General features: G+C 43.0%; 3 protein-coding genes and 1 long non-coding RNA gene across 6 annotated transcripts in view; 1 reads left to right on the plus strand and 3 right to left on the minus strand.

The window, feature by feature from the left end:
- Positions 1–426: 426 nt before the first annotated feature.
- LOC115128899 (uncharacterized) lies at positions 427–3,652 on the minus strand. Its single transcript, XM_029659040.2, has 2 exons — positions 3,556–3,652; positions 427–3,194 (listed from the first exon to the last, which is right to left on the minus strand). The coding sequence occupies exon 2, from the start codon at positions 3,095–3,097 to the stop codon at positions 1,289–1,291; it is 1,809 nt and encodes a 602-aa protein (XP_029514900.1). The 5' UTR covers positions 3,098–3,194; positions 3,556–3,652; the 3' UTR covers positions 427–1,288.
- Positions 3,653–7,034: 3,382 nt separating this feature from the next.
- On the minus strand, positions 7,035–9,140 carry surf2 (surfeit 2). The gene is made up of 6 exons (XM_029659041.1): positions 8,958–9,140; positions 8,637–8,788; positions 8,219–8,322; positions 7,766–7,951; positions 7,322–7,440; positions 7,035–7,187 (listed from the first exon to the last, which is right to left on the minus strand). Exons 1-6 carry the CDS (start codon positions 9,033–9,035, stop codon positions 7,101–7,103), a joined length of 726 nt encoding a protein of 241 aa, XP_029514901.1. The 5' UTR covers positions 9,036–9,140; the 3' UTR covers positions 7,035–7,100.
- Positions 9,141–10,141: 1,001 nt separating this feature from the next.
- Positions 10,142–12,488, plus strand: LOC115122888 (uncharacterized). Its single transcript, XR_003862528.2, has 3 exons — positions 10,142–10,455; positions 10,547–12,005; positions 12,376–12,488. It is a non-coding gene; the product is annotated as an uncharacterized LOC115122888 (long non-coding RNA).
- An 888-nt stretch (positions 12,489–13,376) lies between these two features.
- Positions 13,377–17,603, minus strand: part of LOC115122861 (cip1-interacting zinc finger protein-like) — a 28,867-nt gene continuing 24,640 nt past the window's right edge. For all 3 annotated transcript variants that reach the window (XM_065017481.1, XM_065017479.1, XM_065017480.1), the window contains one exon: positions 13,377–17,500. In XM_065017481.1, coding sequence (XP_064873553.1) covers positions 16,799–17,500 — 702 coding nt within the window. In that variant the 3' untranslated portion in view covers positions 13,377–16,798. The remainder of the gene's footprint in view (positions 17,501–17,603) is intronic.

The following is a 17,603-nucleotide window of genomic DNA, read 5'->3' on the forward strand; positions in this document are numbered from 1 at the left end:
CGAAAATGTCTAAGTTTCCTAGTTCAGACATGCACCAGAACGCAGCATTGGTCTACGGAGCGCTGTTTGCCACGTATACTTATCCAGGGGGTTCGTCATTTTGCCATGTTTACTGGTTTGCTCATGTAAACAATTATAGATGAGAACATTACAAATGTACATGAGATATGGCCTACTGTAGTGTATCAAGCAGCATGACAAAAACACCAACATGTAAACAATCTTCAATGTGACTCAATATTGGGAAACAAGCACTTCGCTACACCCGCAAAAACGTCTGCTAAACACGTGTATGTGATCAATTAAATTAGCCATGCTACAGACGTACATTTATTTGATAATCTCTATGCGGAAGATGAGGTGACATTTCCTATTCAATATTAACAAAATACGGACTATTTTCACAATAACTACAAAATCAGAGGATAATATTTGTGCACTTTTATTATACTTTTTATGCAATAACATAACTTCTGCAGAAGAGTGAGGTAGTGGACAGAAAAATAATAGATGATATCATACAGTGTCTTCAGAAAGTATTTACATGTATTTATTTTTATATTGAAAAACCTCGCTGGTCTTTGTGGTTGAATCTGTGTTAGAAATGTACTGCTCGACTAAGGGACCTTACAGATAATTGTATGTATGAGGTACAGAGATGAGGTAGTCATTCAAAACTAATGTTAAAACACTTATTGCACACAGAGTGAATCCATGCAACGTATTAGTCCTGAACTTATTTAGGGTTGCTATAACTAAGGGGCTGAGTACTTATTGACTCAAGACATTTCAGCTTTCATTTTTTTATGAATTTGTAAAAAAGAAGAAAAAAGATTAAATCCACTTTGACATTATGGGATATTGTGTGTAGGCCAGTGAAACAAAATGTCAAAGTAATCCATTTTAAAATTCAGGCTGTAAAACAATGTGGAAAAAGTCAAGCGGTGTGAATACTTTCTGAAGGCACTATAAGTCTCATAATAAACAAGAAACTTACTTTCAACATAACCTCTGAAGAAGTTTAGCAAACACGCAGTCAAAAGTACAGTAATGCAGTCAAGACAGATACTATGCTACCATTGTTCAAAAACAGTTGCAAAATTCCTAGATTAAACAACAACAAAAAAAGCATATCAAAAGGTATATTGAACTGGAGTGCAATAAGACTATAAAGAATATTTCCATATTTACATGTCTACAAGTGAACCATTTAGTGGCATCAACCCAATTCAGCACAAATAAAAGTTCATACTTCTCACACTTTTTGTACATGTAACAAATGTAGCCTTTACAACGGTTCCTGTTTGCACACCATTCCAGTCGAGCTAGGGCCAGAGGCTGAGCTAACCCCAAAGGTGTGACTGACCACAAATGGAAGGTCAGCCACAGTGGCTTTCAGAGAGTCTGTGTAGTTGGTCTTAGCCATCCAGACCTGTCTTCGGATGGCTACAGAAGCAGCCATGACTCTTCCAGACAGTTCAGCCTGGTGGGAGGACAGCTGGAGGGTGAACTGGCCAATGAGCTTCAGCTCGTTAAGGGCCGCCATAAAACGCTGTGCTGGACAATCCTCAGTGATCTCCAGCAGAAGCCTCCTCTGGTAGTCTGATAGGTAGCGCAGGTAGTTGGCCGTCTTGGCAAGCATGCCAGCAGTCTGGTACATCCTCTCTACTAGAGTCTCAGTGAAACGCCATCGCTCAGCTGGCACCGGCGCCTCCTTGTTCTCTGTTGGCTTCACCGCCTGGAAGATGGCCGACATGAAGCAGTTGACCTGGGGCATCTGGTCATAGGCTGGAGACTGGCAGTCGTGAAGCCTGTACATCTTAGAGAAAAGCTCCCTGTACGGTTTCGAGCTGGCAGGGTTTGGCCAAGAGCTCTGGACCAGGTCCTCAAACTCCGGCACCATTGTGGGGTCTGGTGGGCTGAGGCTGGTTGGTGTGCTGGGAAAGTCTATACCAAGATACTTGGCAGCACGTGCCATGAGGCTCTGAAGCTCCATAGCTTCCAGTAAGTCCTGTTTAGAGATAGGACCCTCAGTTGACTGAGAGGCATCCTCCCCTTCACGGTGTCCATCACTGAGAGGTCTCAAGGCAAACGAAATGGAGGAAGGCTCCTCTTCCTGTTTCACAATGGTACCGGACATAGATTCCGTCACCAGCTGCTCGCTGACAGGGCAGGATAAATCTCTCTGGTTGCCCTCCTGAGACGAGGTGGATGCCAGAGGGATGGAGGCGTGAAGATGTCTAGTTTGGGCTGGAGTGGGGAAAGACACAACAGCCTCAGCACCTCTCCTCTCCAGAGCCTCAATGCGCTTCTCCAGAACAGCCCACTGTAGCTGAACGGCCTGTTGAACAACCTCCACCAGCTCGCCGTGCCTCCTCTCTGACCGGACAGCTTGCCGTGACTCCCTCTGAGACCTCCTTCCCTTTCCAGAGGGGCAGGAATCATCTTCATCAGAGGTCCAGCCTGAAGAGGAAGAGGAGGAGGAGGGAGAGCGTCTCCGCCTGTGGCTACCGCGGCTTCGTTTGGAGCGTTTGGAGCAGCACGATGAGAAACCGTGTCGTTTACAGGAGCTGGAGGTCAGCATGTTGGAACCTGATTGGCTCAAGGATGGGGTGGAGTCAGCTGACTGCTGAATAGCAAGTTGTGAGAGAAAAGTGCCTTTTGGGATGCTCAAATTGTCCCCTGCCTGCGCTGGGGGTGGGGAGAGGATGGTGAACAACACTGGCATGGTGGAGGAATGGGCTGGTGTGGAAGCAGAGAGCCGATGTGGGGGCAGGGTGGGGACTGTATTTTCTTCCGGTTTTGGTTCCTTGATGGGAGCTGAAGTGGTCTCAGGTTTGGGCTGAACTTCAGACTGTGCTGCCTCATGCTTCCTCTGCTGGCTCTCGCGGTGCATTATCTCCTGAACTTTAGTGAGGCGGTTGATGCAGGTGCTCCAGTCCATCTTGGCACAGTGCGGGCATTTGCCGTACTCCAGCACAGCCTCCTTGGCATGCTGGATGCCCAGACAGTGCAGGCACAGCTCATGGGTGTCTTTGACAGGAATCTTGTGTTTGCGACAATCACACCACGTGAACCTTGGGGATGAAGTTGCCATAGCAAACAGCTGTTGTGGAGAGCAAGGACCCAAAGAAGAGTCCTGTCAATGTTCTCAGTTTAGGAGATAATTTGTGGGACTGATTATGTTGGCTCCCCTGTAACAAGAAGGAATAAATAGCCATATGAGACCAACATAAGTCATCATCATTGCACGCATATCTTCTTTACATATAGTTAGCTGACATGAAGCTACGGCTGGCTATGAGGCGAGTCCATCGCGAAGCAAAAGCACGAATATTTGATCAAATGTATTAATATTTCAAAACGTAAAATATATCACTTAGACTAGGCAGTATGCTAATACAATTGGAATTAAACTATCTTCTTTGTGTGACCCTCTCCTAGTTGTTTGTTGACGTTGGCCAACCAAGCTAGCTAGAAAGTAAATAAGCACGCATTGAAAACGTAGCTATGAATATTTGAAACCATATACTACACAAATAAATGCACACTTACCCCGATCGAATCTGTTAAAGGTTGTTTACTCGAAATTATGATCTGCAAAGATACACACGACATGTGGAGGGATGACTCCTCAATTGCTCCTACGTCATACGCTGTGCGACAGAAACTAAATAGCAAAGACCTTGTAGTAACAACAAGATCCAAAGTTTGCGCGTTCTCTCAATTTAATAAAATCTCTTTTTTTGGCCACGTACACATACATGGTCAGCAGATGTTATTGCGAGTGTAGTGAAATGCTTGTGCCTCTAGTTCCGACAGTGCAGCAATATCTAACATGTAATCGAACAATTCCACAACAACTACCTAATACACACACATCTAAGTAAAGGAATAAGAATACATACCTATAAATATACTGATGAGCAATGACAGAGCAGCATAGGCAAGATGCAATAGATGGTATAAAATACAGTATGTATATATATAGTATATATAGTGTATATATATATATATATATATATATATGAGAAATGCAAGATATGTAAACATTATTAAAGTGTCATTATTAAAGTGACTAGTGATCCATTTATTAAAGTGTCCAATGATTTCAAGTCTGTATGTAGGCAGCAACCTCTCTGTGTTAGTGATGGCTGTTTAACAGACTGATGGCCTTGAGATAGAAGCTGTTTTTCAGTATCTCGGTCCCAGCTTAGATGCACCTGTACTGACCTCGCCTTCTGAATGGTAGCAGAGTGAACAGGCAGTGGCTCGGGTGGTTGTTGTCCTTGATGATCTATTTGGCCTTCCTGTGACATCGGGTGCTGTAGGTGTCCTGGAGGGCAGGTAGTTTTCCCCCAGTGATGTGTTGTGCAGACCGCACCACCCTCTGGAGAGCCTATAATTTGTGGGTGGTGCTGTTGCCGTACCAGGCGGGGATGCAACCCGACAGGATGCTCTCAATTGTGCATCTGTAAAAGTTTGTGAGGGTTTTAGGTGACAAGCCAAATTTCATCAGCCTCCTGAGGTTGAAGAGGCGCTGTTGCGTCTTCTTCACCACACTGTCTGTTTGGGTGGACCATTTCAGGTTGTCCATGATGTGTACACCAAGAAACTTAAAACTTTCCACCTTCTCCACTGCTGTCCCTTCGATGTGGATAGGGGGGTGCTCCCTCTGCTGTTTCCTGAAGTCCACGATCCTCTCTTTTGTTTTGTTGACGTTGAGTGAGAGATTGTTTTGCTGACACCACACTCCGAGTGCCTTCACTTCCTCCCTGTAGGCTGTCTCAGCATTGTTGGTAATCTAGCCTACTACTGTTGTGTCATCTGCAAACTTGATGATTGAGTTGGAGACGTGCATGGCCATGCAGTTATGGGTGAACAGGTAGTACAGGAGGGGTTGAGCATGCACCCCTGTGGGGCCCCAGTGTTGAGGATCAGCAAAGTGGAGATGTTGTTTCCTACCTTCACCACCTGGGGGTGGCCCGCCAGGAAGTCCAGGACCCAATTACACAGGTTGGGGTTGAGACCCAGGGCCTCTTGCTTAATGAGCTTGGAGGGTACTATGGTGTTTAATGCTGAGCTATAGTCAATGAACAGCATTCTTACATCGGTATTCCTCTTGTCCAGATGGGATAGGGCAGTGTGATGGCGATTGCATCGTCTGTGGACCTATTGGGGCGGTAAGCAAATTGAAGGGGGTCTAGTGTGACAGGTAAGGAGGAGGTGATATGATCCTTGACAAGCCTCTCAATGCACTTCATGATGACAGAAGTGAGTGCGACAGGCGATAGTCATTTAGTTCAGTTACCTTTACTTTCTTGGGTACAGGAACAATAGTGGCCATTTTGAAGCATTTGGGGACAGCAGACTGGGATAGGGAGAGATTGAATCAAATCAAATCATCAAATCAAATTTATTAAAGTGCTGTACAGAAACCCAGCCTAAAAACCCAAACAGCAAGCAATGCAGGTGTAGAAGCATGGTGGCTAGGAATAACTCCCTAGAAAGGCCAAGACCTAGGAAGAAACCTAGAGAGGAACCAGGCTATGAGGGGTGGCCAGTCCTCTTCTGGCTGTGCCGGGTGGAGATTATAACAGAACATGGCCAAGATGTTCCAATATTCATAAATGACCAGCATGGTCAAATAATAACAATCAGAGTGGTTGTCGAGGGTGCAACAGGTCAGCACCTCAGGAGTAAATGTCAGTTGGCTTTTCATAGCCGATCATTGAGAGTATCTCTACCGCTCCTGCTGTCTCTAGAGAGTTGAAAACAGCAGATCTGGGACAGGTAGCACGTCCGGTGAACAGGTCAGGGTTCCATAGCCGCAGACAGAACAGTTGAAACTGGAGCAGCAGCACGGCCAGGTGGACTGGGGACAGCAAGGAGTCATCATGCCAGGTAGTCCTGAGGCATGGTCCTAGGGCTCAGGTCCCCTGAGAGAGAGAAAGAAAGAATTAGAGAGAGCATACTTAAATTCACACAGGACACTGGAGAAATACTCCAGATATAACAGACTGACCCTAGCCCCCCGACACAAACTACTGCAGCATAAATACTGGAGGCTGAGACAGGAGGGGTCAGGAGACACTGTGGCCCCATTTGATGATACCCCAGGACAGGGTCAAACAGGCAGGATATAACCCCACCCTCTTTGCCAAAGCACAGCCCCAACACCACTAGAGGGATATCTTCAACCACCAACTTAGCATCCATGACACAAGGCCGAGTATATCCCACAAAGATCTCCGCCACGGCACAACCCAAGGGGCGGCGCCAACCCAGAGAGGAAGACCACGTTAGTGACTCAACCCACTCAAGTGACACACCCCTCCTAGGGACTGCATGGAAGAGCACCAGTAAGCCAGTGACTCGGCCCCTGTAATAGGGTATGTGTCCGTACACACACCAGCCAGCTGGTCTGCGCATGATCTGCGGACACATGCCTTTTGGGCTGGCAGCCTTGCAAGGGTTAACATGTTTAAAAAAAATCTTACGTCAGCCACGGAGAAGGAGAGCCGACAGTCCTTGGTAGCAGGCCATCAAATACCTCATCTGGCAGTTATCAAACATTTCCACTATCTATGGTCAAGTGAGTACATTTGGGACATTTTCATAATTGGAGCTATATGATGATCAAATGCCGTCGTTGAGATGCTATATTGGACAACATTGTGTCTTGTGTGGCATAGTTGTGAGATCATGGTCCATGCAACACCAGTGTTGTGGGTTCAATTCCCAGTGGACCAGTATGGGAAAATATAAATATGTATGCACTGATGAGTGCAAGTCGCTCTGGATAAGAGCATCTGTAAGATGTACATTTGGTGCTGGGCAATAGCAGAATCCATGTCGAGACAAGAAAATGCTTTTGTGTGGAACATTACAGATGTAGTGTTGATTGTCAACTTTTGCTCGTCAACTTTTGCTCAAAATTAGACAAAAAAAAACTGATAATTAGCTACTTGTAGTAGCCTTATGTTTGAATCTACTTAGGAAAACTCGACAGGATGAGAGCATATGACACAAGATCAAAGTGCGAGAAGCACAGCATTCACCTTTATTTCCCATTTTTAACATGGGTACAGCATTCACCTTTATTTTATATTTTTAACATAGTCTTTAAAACCTTTTCTTTTACAGTTATGATTCTTGAATTTCTTCTGGAAACCCCCATCCTGAACCTGTCGAAGATGCAAAGAGAGCGGTGTTACTAATTACAGTAATTCAACAACCACATGCAGACCCGTTTGCTTGGAACACTGCTCAACACTACTGGTGAGAAAAAAAAAGTTCCATGAGGGTTAAGCCATCTGACCTTCTTGCGTTTCTGTGGCGCCTGTTTATCAATCTCCATCTCCTCCTCATCATCTGTTTTAAAGGCATCTTTTTCCTCCTCCATACCCTCGGTCTCCTTTTTCAGAGAGAATAAAGTGGCTGTAGGTAAAGAAAAGCCAGACATTAGTTTTCACCTTCCAGAAAGGAAGCAAATGTAACAAATAAAATATACTTGAATCCACATACTGTGTGTTCTAGCTCATCCACAGCAGACATTAGTCTGATCAGATAAATTGACAGGCTGTTCCAAAATGAACGAATGGCGGGAGTCAAAGCAATCGCGCATTAGGAGTACTATTTTTTACATTTTAAATACTATAAATCAATTTTTTTTGCATACTATTTAGTACGCTAGTATGTGTATTCAGACACTGCCAGTGTCACCATTGACTGTTTTTCACACAAAAATGACTGAAGTACTAACAGGGGTACAGGTCACTCATGCTGTCCTCGGAGTCACTGCCTCCCTCATCGCTGGAGTCAGGAGCCCACGCTCCATTCCCCCGCTGGAAGTTGCGCCCCCTCTCCCCATCTTTCTCTCTATCTCTGGGCTTCTTCTGTCGGAGGCTGGCTGGCATGTACTCCACACCCTGTTGCACACACTCTTCATCTAGGGGAGAGATTAGACAATTCATAAACTGTACTGACGACAGTGAAAACAACCATCTATGTGGTGTTTCGGGTAGTTCTATTTTAGAGACATATCTGATGGATTGTAAAGATGATTCACTGGTAAATTGAAAGCGCAGAACTAAAGTCCTCTGAAACAACACACAACAGCACTCAGTGGAAAACCTCTAAAAACATTGAGTGGAAAGGAAGCATCAACATTTGAGGGTAGGTAGGAAGGACATTTTGGGTGGCAAGAAGTACTGACATTTCTTCTTTGCTTTTTGGAACCGCTTCCCATTGACATGCTGTAAGACATGGTGTGGCAGGCGATTGATGTGTCTGAGCGTCAACTTGCAGAAGAGATGATTGCTGAAGGTCAGACATACAGAATTGGTCAGTTACCCTAACCCCAAGAACTGGTTAGAGAGTGGGGACATAACTTCAGAGACAGACAGGCACTTGATAACCACAGAAGTCCTATAACCACATTGAATTGGTGGAAGCAGTTGGAGAACCTCTGGATGGGTCTGGAGACATAGGGGGAATGTTTAGCCTCCTTGAATGTGGGTGTAATATCATATAGCATCTGCCAAGAGGTCATAGATGCATGCACTCAAGCCCTGCTCCCCTCTAAAACACGAAACCGCCAACTGCTGAGATTATGGCTCTTGGGGAATACTTACGGTTGCTTCGAGCTGGGCACAACATGTGGTTCATATTGACTATATTTGAACTCTGCATTAGAACACATTTTCTGATATTTCTTCCCTTTGGTGAAGTTCTGGAGCTCTGTGAGGTTGCAAGGACAATCATGTCCATTGAGTACGCATTTGATCTAAAAAATAAAAAGGTGAAACAAAATGCTGTCATATACATGTCATGTAGTTCACATCAGATACAGCATAACATTATTAGCTAGCTAGCCAACGTTAGCTACCTTTTTTGCCAACGTTAGTCTATACGATATTTTGTGAAAATAAGTTTGGTGCGGTTGGAATTCTAACCTTTTTGCCGTCGTCGGTAAGTTCAAAAAATGGGTGATTCAGAAGGAAAGCTTTGATATCTGCAGGTAGGTCCTCCATGGTAGATTAGCTAGAAAGCTAACTAAGGTTCTTATTTTATTTTGTTAGCTACTAGCTGTGCCAGTCATGTGTGATTCGCCCCACGTGGCTACGCGGGCGTATTTCTTTCTCTCAAGACTTATAGGACTGTGGCGCCACCTATTGTTTATAACAGTATGGAGCAGTCTGATATATTTGGATGGCCTTCTATGAATCTATGTCATCAAAAGGAACATACAATTCGACACACCAATTAGGATCTGGCTAAAAATAGTTGCAGTTATAGAACCCATTGCCCTTCATGGTTGTGAGGTCTGGGGTACTCACCAACCAAGAATTCACAAAATGTATATAGAAATAATATGACATTTGAAATGTCTTTTTGATCTTTTGTGATTGTAGTTTACTGTACGTTTTGTATTGTTTATTTAAATTTTGTTTATTATCTATTTAACTTTCTTTGGCAATGTAAAAATATGTTTTCCCATGCCAATAAAGAGCCCCTTAAATTTAAATTGAATCGATATTTATGGGACCTAGTACCACGGAGTTTTTAAACCCAGAGGCACAACGTCGCAAGATTTCCGGGAACACTTGCCAAACAGACCAGCCCGGGGTTTGATAAGTCAATGAGATAAGAGAAAAAATCTTCCTTCGTTGTTGATTTTCTCGAAATCCAAAGGCACAACCTAAATTTGAGCCAATGTCTTACGTAATTGAAAATGTTATTACTCCAACCTCGTAAAAGTGACAAACTGACACGTTTTAATTTTCTTCGAAAACAACTTTATATCGGAGGAGTGACGGTATGCACATGCGCAGTTTGGCGTGAGACGACCGTTAGCCCCCATGACGTGTTTCTACGCATGAGCTTAGTTGGATGATTCGGGGAGAAGCCGTTACGGCTTATCTTCATAATGTCTTTGCTAGGTGCTCGAGACAAAATAAAGACAACAACTGTTTGTAATGTATAAATACCAATAGAAATTGGACATTAAGATTTACTAAATTAAATAATGAAAAGTTAAACATTTACGTTGAAATTAATGATATCAGAGGGGATATGCCAAAGATAATATAAAATCATAAAATAAACTACACAAAACTGACCACAAAACGGCCTGATTTGATTCTATCGTTCCAGTCTGATATACAGTTTCTAACTCATAATTGCAAGGTCAACTATATTGTAGATATAGATCTCTTGAAGTATTTGTAAAGCAATGTTTGAACATTGGGTCATGTCGGGGAGCTCGTTTCTCAGTGTTGTTATCATCAGTCATCTGACACTAAGTGACAGGCTGCGGTTGTTAGCTAGCAGTCCAGCTAAATCCAATTTGTGCATTATGATGTAGTCCTTTTTAGGTTTTTGTTTTCCAGTAGAATATTATATTAGAAATCCCTACTATATGTGAAGTGCACTGGTGATGAACATAGTAATGTAAGTAAACGTTTATCTGTGTTAAGTTACTAACGTTAGCTACATGGGCTGCAGTGCCAGCTAACGCATTTTTTCTCTTAATTCATTTCAGTGTAGCTAATTCTACGTAAACAACAATAGGGAGAAGAGCGCTCGGCGGAAATGGAGTCCCTAGAGAAAGCAAGAACAAGATGGGTGTCAAGGAGTGGGGCAGCAGTATTATCACAAGGAGACGTATACTTGGAAAACGGAGGAGGAATGGAGGGAAAAAGAGAGGGCTTGTGTCGGATAAAAATTGTGGGAAAGGGGAGATGGTTTGTTAAATAAGAATGGTAGAAAGTGTAAGCAGAGGGAGCTGAAGACAGGAGGAGAAATGGAAGTGAATACGTGTGAAGTATCCTATGTGGTAGGTTCGGTGAAGTTATTGTATACCGAGGTATGCACCGAGGATCAGGATGAAGAAGAGTGACAGTAGGAGTGAATTTTATGGAAAAAAATCGTACTCTTCCCTTTTTGCTGATCCATTTGTGGTTTCACGGTGGGTGAAAAAAGAGTTGGGGTGATGGTAACTAGAAGTGGTCTAGTGATAACTGTTTGTGTTTTTGTGTGGCAGAGGGAGAATACGCTTGGAGTAAAACTAATGAGGGCAAGAAAAGTTCATTGTTTCGTTCTCAAGAAAAGGGCACAAATGAAAGGAGCGATAACAGGGGTAGCAGTAAATATAAAAGTTGACAAGCTGAGGGGAAAGATTCCCGGTGTATGTGATGATCGTCGTTTGATGCGACGCAAACAGGGTGGGGAAACGGAAGTCATTGTCTGTTTTTTTAAAGTTGAGTCTTTGCCCGATAAAGTTTGGATATATAAGTAATCCTGTACGAGCGATGTGCCGAATACATTACGATGTTACAGGTGTCAAGCTTATGGGTAAGTGGCAGCAGCGTGTAGGAGGGGAGGGTCCAAGGTGTGAGAAATGTGCAGGGCATGAGACATAGGAAATGTGTAGTATGGGGGAAAGTAGGGGAATGTGTTAATTGTTGGTGTGCCCATGGAGCTGGGGATCAGAAATGTCCGTTGCGAGAGAGGCAGGTTGAGGTTTCCAGGGTTAGAGTAGTGCATTAGTTGTCACATTGTACTGAAGGGATGGATCGGAAGTCTCGGGGAAATGTAGGTTGTGGTGGCAGCTGCAGAGAGGTATTTGGGTGTGCTAGACTTGACATCAGAAGAGGTACAGGGTGTGTTAAGTGGTGGTGTCACATCCTTTCAGGGTGATGGCATGAGGTAGGAGTAAATACATTTAATTAGTGGAGTAGGGTGGTGTTAATTTAATTTTATATCATTTTGAAATTAGTGAGTGTAGTGTTAGATGGTAGGGTATTTATTTAGTACATTTGTATTTTTCAAGCAAAGTATAATGGAGTTGTACTCCAGTCTAGTAGGTGGCGGTAATGAAACAAATTGGATGTCAACCGCTGTTAAACCTCAGAAGAAGTAAACAACAATATGTCTGGACCAAATGGAGATCCTAACATCTCAACTGATGATGGCATCACCGACAATGAAGATGAATTCAGGTAATACTGGTATGTTTCAGATGTCATCGCGGAAGCATCATCTCTGCGGCTGTGATTTAAGAGATACAGTGTGCGTTTTTTTGTTTGTTTAACTATCCTTGTGGGTACCAGAAGTCCTCACATGGATAGTAAAACAAGGAACATTCTGACAAGTGGGTACATTTAGCCGGTCCCATGAGGAAAAATGCTATTTTAGGTTAAGGAACATAGGATTTAGAAAGGGAATAAATGTTTTGGTCCCCACAAGGATAATAAAACAAAACTGTGTGTGTTGTCATTCACAGCTGTGTACATAAGCCAATAGGGTGTCTGTATTTGTCTGTTAGGAATTGCACATCTTTGCTGTTCTCATATCACTCTCTTTTGGCAGAGTATGTAGCCATCAACACTGCTGGATCAGATCAACTCCTGCCTGGATGACCTGGAGGAACGCAACGACTCACTGAATGACCAACTACATGAACTGTTGGAATCTAACTGGCAGGAGTTCAGAGTTCAGCTGAGCACCGCTACACCCCCAGGAGAGGATCAACAGTCCCCGGACAAGGATTCTCCAGCCTCTGAAGGGGAGAAGGGCGACGAGGAAAAAGCTGGACTACTCAATGTTACGCAAAACAACATTCCACCTACCAATATGAGCATCTTTCCTTTTCTCAAGTGTTCATGTGGTAACACTTAAAAGAGTGATAGGATTTTCTCTGTCCCTTTCATGTAGCACTTATGAACCCTCCACTAAACTATGTAGTTTTAATCGATACACAGCTGTTGAACTTTTAAGATGGTTCCTGCTTAGTTAAGTAAAAGAGCCAAAAGCTGAGTACATTCTGTCTTGAAGTGACTAGTTTATGCCACCATCACCACTTACTATGTATACCAATGTTTCAGCTTAGCTATCCGTATAGTCCTCAATTGCCCCCATGATTAGTACTTATTTATCCATGTGCTTGATGTGGGGTGTAAAGCATGCAGAATACACTGTGATTCATGTCATAACTGGGGTGTATTCATTTTGCAGAATTGGTTTGTTCCAAAACGTTTTGCAGCGAAAACAAGTTTCTATTGCACAAATTCAGGTAGGTCCCTTGATGGTAAACAGTTTCTGTTGTAAGATGTAATGAACACACTGGTGGTAGGTAAGCAGCTAAGTTAACCTCTATGGGGTAATACTACAAATCATATGTGCGCTTTGATTGGTCAATATTTTTCTGTGACATGCAAGAGATTAATGTGTTTGTTTCAGTTTTTCCTTGTCAGATTTAAAAACAGTATATTGAATGTGCTACTGTTAATTATCTGAGTGTGACATCTTGAATCACTAACGTCAAGAACTAGCTCTTTAAAACAATGCGATATTCAATAATCACAGTGAGGCAATTGTCAAATTTTATTATAAATTAAAATGACCCCAATACAGAAAACATCCCAAAAATACATGAAACTTCCAGCTGCTAGAAAACACTCTTGTTTGTCATTTGTAGAATAAAAATACATTAAGAAACATACAGCTGTTTGAAATGTCACATAAATTACCCTTTCTGTCATGCTCTGGTCCTGTATAATATTTCAGTGGGACACAAACCAGAGACAAGCCAATATGGGTTTGTTTACACAGTTAGCCCAATTGATCTAATTGGTATTTTGACTAAGAACATCTCAGAAAAAAACATCTTAAAATTGGGCTGGCTGTGTAAACAGTCTATGCATCTGCTCTTCTGCTGTACAAGTCAACTAATAACAACTGCCCATTCACTGAAAGCATCAGTATCATCTGGGAGAGACTTATTCCTTACATGTTCCTTGAAAAAAAATACAGTGGCTGTGATTGGGGACTCTTAACTGGAGTGGTACATTACTTGATTCGGTCTTATGTAGTTCTGTCTATAACTTATGAACAATTATCCTATATTCAGGTCTCCTCTCACCAAGAGGCCAGTGACAAATGGTTAGCCACGTCTCGTCAATTAAATAGATCACAATCTGGTGAATCATTCAATTTCTTCTGTTGGTGTACTTCAAAATCAGAACTGCTGGTTCTCAGCTTCTGAAACTTTTAGACTGCTACACATTTATTACCACTAGGGAAAATACACTTCCTTCTCTGTGCCTGGAGCCAAGAGATTTTCCTGACCAGTTAGATTACCCCGCTGAGGTCTCATGATTATGAAAAACTCCCCAAGTCATATAAAATGTATTAATTTCATTATTGTTGATATTAATGTTACTAATTTGTAAGGTGAACTCTGCCATGCAATGTTTGTACAGACAATTCTACTCAATGGCTATGGCTGCATTTGGACATCCAGCCCAATTCTGGTCTTTTGACCAATCAGATCAGCTTTGAAAAAAAGATGCGATTGGTCCATATAGAGGAAACAATATCAGAATTGGGCTGCCCGTCTATACGCAGGCCACTAGTCCAGTGTACTGGAGCTAACAAGATATGCGTGAGAAAAAAAATAAACAACTTCTACACTAATTGGCTATCAATGGGGAAAAGACACTTCATTCTCCGTGCCCAAAGCAGAGTTTCCTGACCAGTTAGGCTGCGTTTGAACATCCAATTCTGATCCCCCCCACACTAAATTGGTATTGTGACAAACCACAGATTTTTTTCCACATCAGATATTTTTCAGAGCTGATTGGTTTAAAGACCAATTAGGCTGTGTCTAGACTTGACAGTTCATGCGACGTTTGTATTCTGATCATGGAATTCCAAACACGTCCACATTGTGTCACAGGATTCCCTTTTTCTTCAAACGCTGGAACAGGCTAAATCTGACAACTTGATGGCAGTAGCTAGTTAGCCAGCAACAAAGCTAAAAGGGATTGCAAACAGGTTATAACTCCAAACAAAAAATTGTTTTTCCAAATAAGCTGGTGGGCTAACATTTATGAAGCCAGCAAACACATTCCTCACACTAGGAACGCATTTCGTCCAGTTAATCAACATTTAATGAAAAAAGGTGTCTCTTGCTGCCAAAACATACATTTTCTGGAGATTTGTGGGCGGAGTGCTGTGACATTGCCCACTGTATTCACTTTTGGTAACCTGATTGCAAAAAGACAGAAATCCACACAATCAGTCTGACCAGCACCTGAGGCAGTCAGCCAGATCTAAACAATTCCAACCACAATGCGACTTTTGTTCATCTAGACCTGTCGTTTCAATGCATCTTCATATTCTCATAACAGAATTTGCATGCGATTGTCAATTGCGGACACGGCCTTAGTGAAAAAAGATCAGTATTGGGCTGCCTGACTAAACGCAGCCTTTGTTTCTCCAAGTCAGGTCTCATTGTTATGAAAACCTCCAAGTCCATCCATACCACTTTAATATCAAGGTTATCAACAATATTGATGTTACCAATGTGAACAGTCACAACTGTCATGCAATGTCACTTGTACAGACACTTAAACAAAAAAAATGACTCTTACTAGTCCAGTGTACAAGGTGTGTGAGAAAAAAAGTACCAACTCAATGTTTAAAAAAAGGATGGAAAACCAGCACAAAACTACAACTCTTTTACAATGTCATGTTTGTGATGCGTAAGCTTGTTAATGCAACATTTCTTTCAGTTCAGGAATTTTTAAAATATTAACATTAAAATGGGGTGACAGGGTTTGGAAATCCCTCATTGTATTAGCTGGCAATAGGTAGGCCTAATGCCTCCAACTGTGAGGGGGAAAAAAAGAGTGCGCACTGAACTTCGCATAAAACTGGTTCTCTTGAGAACAAACTCTGGCAAAGAGGCTCTATTCTAGGCTAATGTGTTCTCCCTATTCCAGCCACATCTAAAATGATAATTTTATGGTCTCAGGAGTTGTCAAGTTCTGTTAGACTAGACAACTGTTATAATAGAACATTATGAGTTCAGAACAAACATATTCAAAGCACACTAAAATCATGCTCTGCTTCCTAACATTGCAGGAACATCTATAATTTAGTCCTGTCATAATCTATAATTTAGTCTTGTCAAAACCACGAGCTTATCGCACAGCCTTATGGAGGTTCAGGTGCAAATTGGGAGCGAAACCAGTGGGATGTAGGCAGTTTCAGCAATCAAGGGGTTAAAGAGCTAAATAAGTCAATTCAAAATGTATTTAGCAGTATAGTGAGGGGAAAGCAGGCAGCTCAGGGTGTATCTGAGCTAAATAGACCAAGCAGTTAAGACTTTCCCCCTTTCAAACCCCCTCTAACCAATCCCCTCACCTGCGAACATCCAAAGAAATCTCCAGAACAGTTCAGAGAATGTGTAAAAAATGTCAATGACAATAGCACTTCAACAAAGCTAGGATCAAATCAAGGTTCAGTTACTCGACATTCAAACAGTACCATTTACTTTTTAAATTCCCACCCCCATCACAAATATTTTCAGATAAGTCGCCTGCTATAATGATTCACTCGGTTCCTGGACTAAAACACCACTCCCTTCCTAAACCTGGCAACAATGTGTTGAGTTAGACATTTAGCTAACTAGAACGACATGTATAAACTAAAAACAGACCTTCATTTTCATTTGACCCTTTCCACACTGACAGCAACACACACATCCACAATTTGTTTCCGCATAATTCTCTTCAGTCAGGTTCCACTGAATGCACATTAGTCATTTCTATCTAGTTGTGTTATTAAAAAAATTAAACACCTAAACACCTACAAATATAGGTTAAGAGGATCACCGGTTTTGAGTTGCCAGGTCTATTGAGCTAATGTACCCTGTCATAGGGTAGCAATTGTACTGGATATTATTTCTTTCTTCCGCTCCCCCTCTCTTTCTCCTGCTTTGTCTTCCTCAACGTCTCCGTGTTGTCCTCCCGGACTTCCTTTTGGATGGGCCCTTTGCTTTCCCTTTGCCTGTCTTCTCTTCTGGAGCAGCTGCCTTTGCCTCTTCTTCTTCTTCTCCTGTGACTGGGGCTGACTTTTTCTCAACTGCCACTGGCTCTTTCTCTGCCTCTCCCATGACTGGCTCCTCCTCTGCGACTGGCGCTGGCTCCTCCTCTGCGACTGGCTCCTCCTCTGCGACTGGCTCCTCCTCTGCGACTGGCTCCTCCTCTGCGACTGGCGCTGGCTCCTCCTCTGCGACTGGCGCTGGCTCCTCCTCTGCGACTGGCGCTAGTTCTGGGCTCGTCTCTTCCTCTGTGACTGGTGCTTGTTCTGGGGTTGGCTCTTCCTCCTTGTCCTCAGGGTTTACTGGGCTCTGCTTCTCTGGGGAGGTTTGAGCCGGAGTTCCCACAGAGCTGCTGGTGGTGGTGAGGTCCTTCAGGGATGAAGCTGAGGGAGTGTTGTTCTGGGGTTCAGGGCAGGGTCTGGAGGGCCTCAGTCTGGTGATGGAGATGGTGGGCTGCAGTAAGGCAGGGCTGCTGAGGAGCTCTGAAGGCAGGCTGTTTGAATCTGAGACAGTGTGGTTACTATCACACTCTGAATCGCCGTCCGTACCGTCTATGGGAGTAGGTTCCACTGTCCCATCCTTCTGGCTACGCAAGGCCCTGTACTTCTGTAGGGGAGAGAAGGCAAAAAACACATAGGAAATAAAGGAGAAGGCAAAAAACACATAGGAAATAAAGGAGATGACTACAACAGACAGGCAAACCTGTTCA

Source organism: Oncorhynchus nerka, linkage group LG4 (genome assembly GCF_034236695.1).
Source record: "Oncorhynchus nerka isolate Pitt River linkage group LG4, Oner_Uvic_2.0, whole genome shotgun sequence".
In the NCBI taxonomy this organism is placed as follows: Eukaryota; Metazoa; Chordata; class Actinopteri; order Salmoniformes; family Salmonidae; genus Oncorhynchus; species Oncorhynchus nerka.

Bases quoted from the DNA above. Each gene is read 5' to 3' on its own strand.
- LOC115128899 (XM_029659040.2), bottom strand. From the start codon at position 3,097: ATGGCAACTTCATCCCCAAGGTTCACGTGGTGTGATTGTCGCAAACAC.
- surf2 (XM_029659041.1), bottom strand. From the start codon at position 9,035: ATGGAGGACCTACCTGCAGATATCAAAGCTTTCCTTCTGAATCACCCA. The intron at 8,323-8,636 runs GTAAGTATTCCC...TCTGACCTTCAG, and splicing joins GTGCCCAGCTCGAAGCAACC to CAATCATCTCTTCTGCAAGT. The intron at 7,188-7,321 runs GTCAGATGGCTT...CATCTTCGACAG, and splicing joins CGCCACAGAAACGCAAGAAG to GTTCAGGATGGGGGTTTCCA.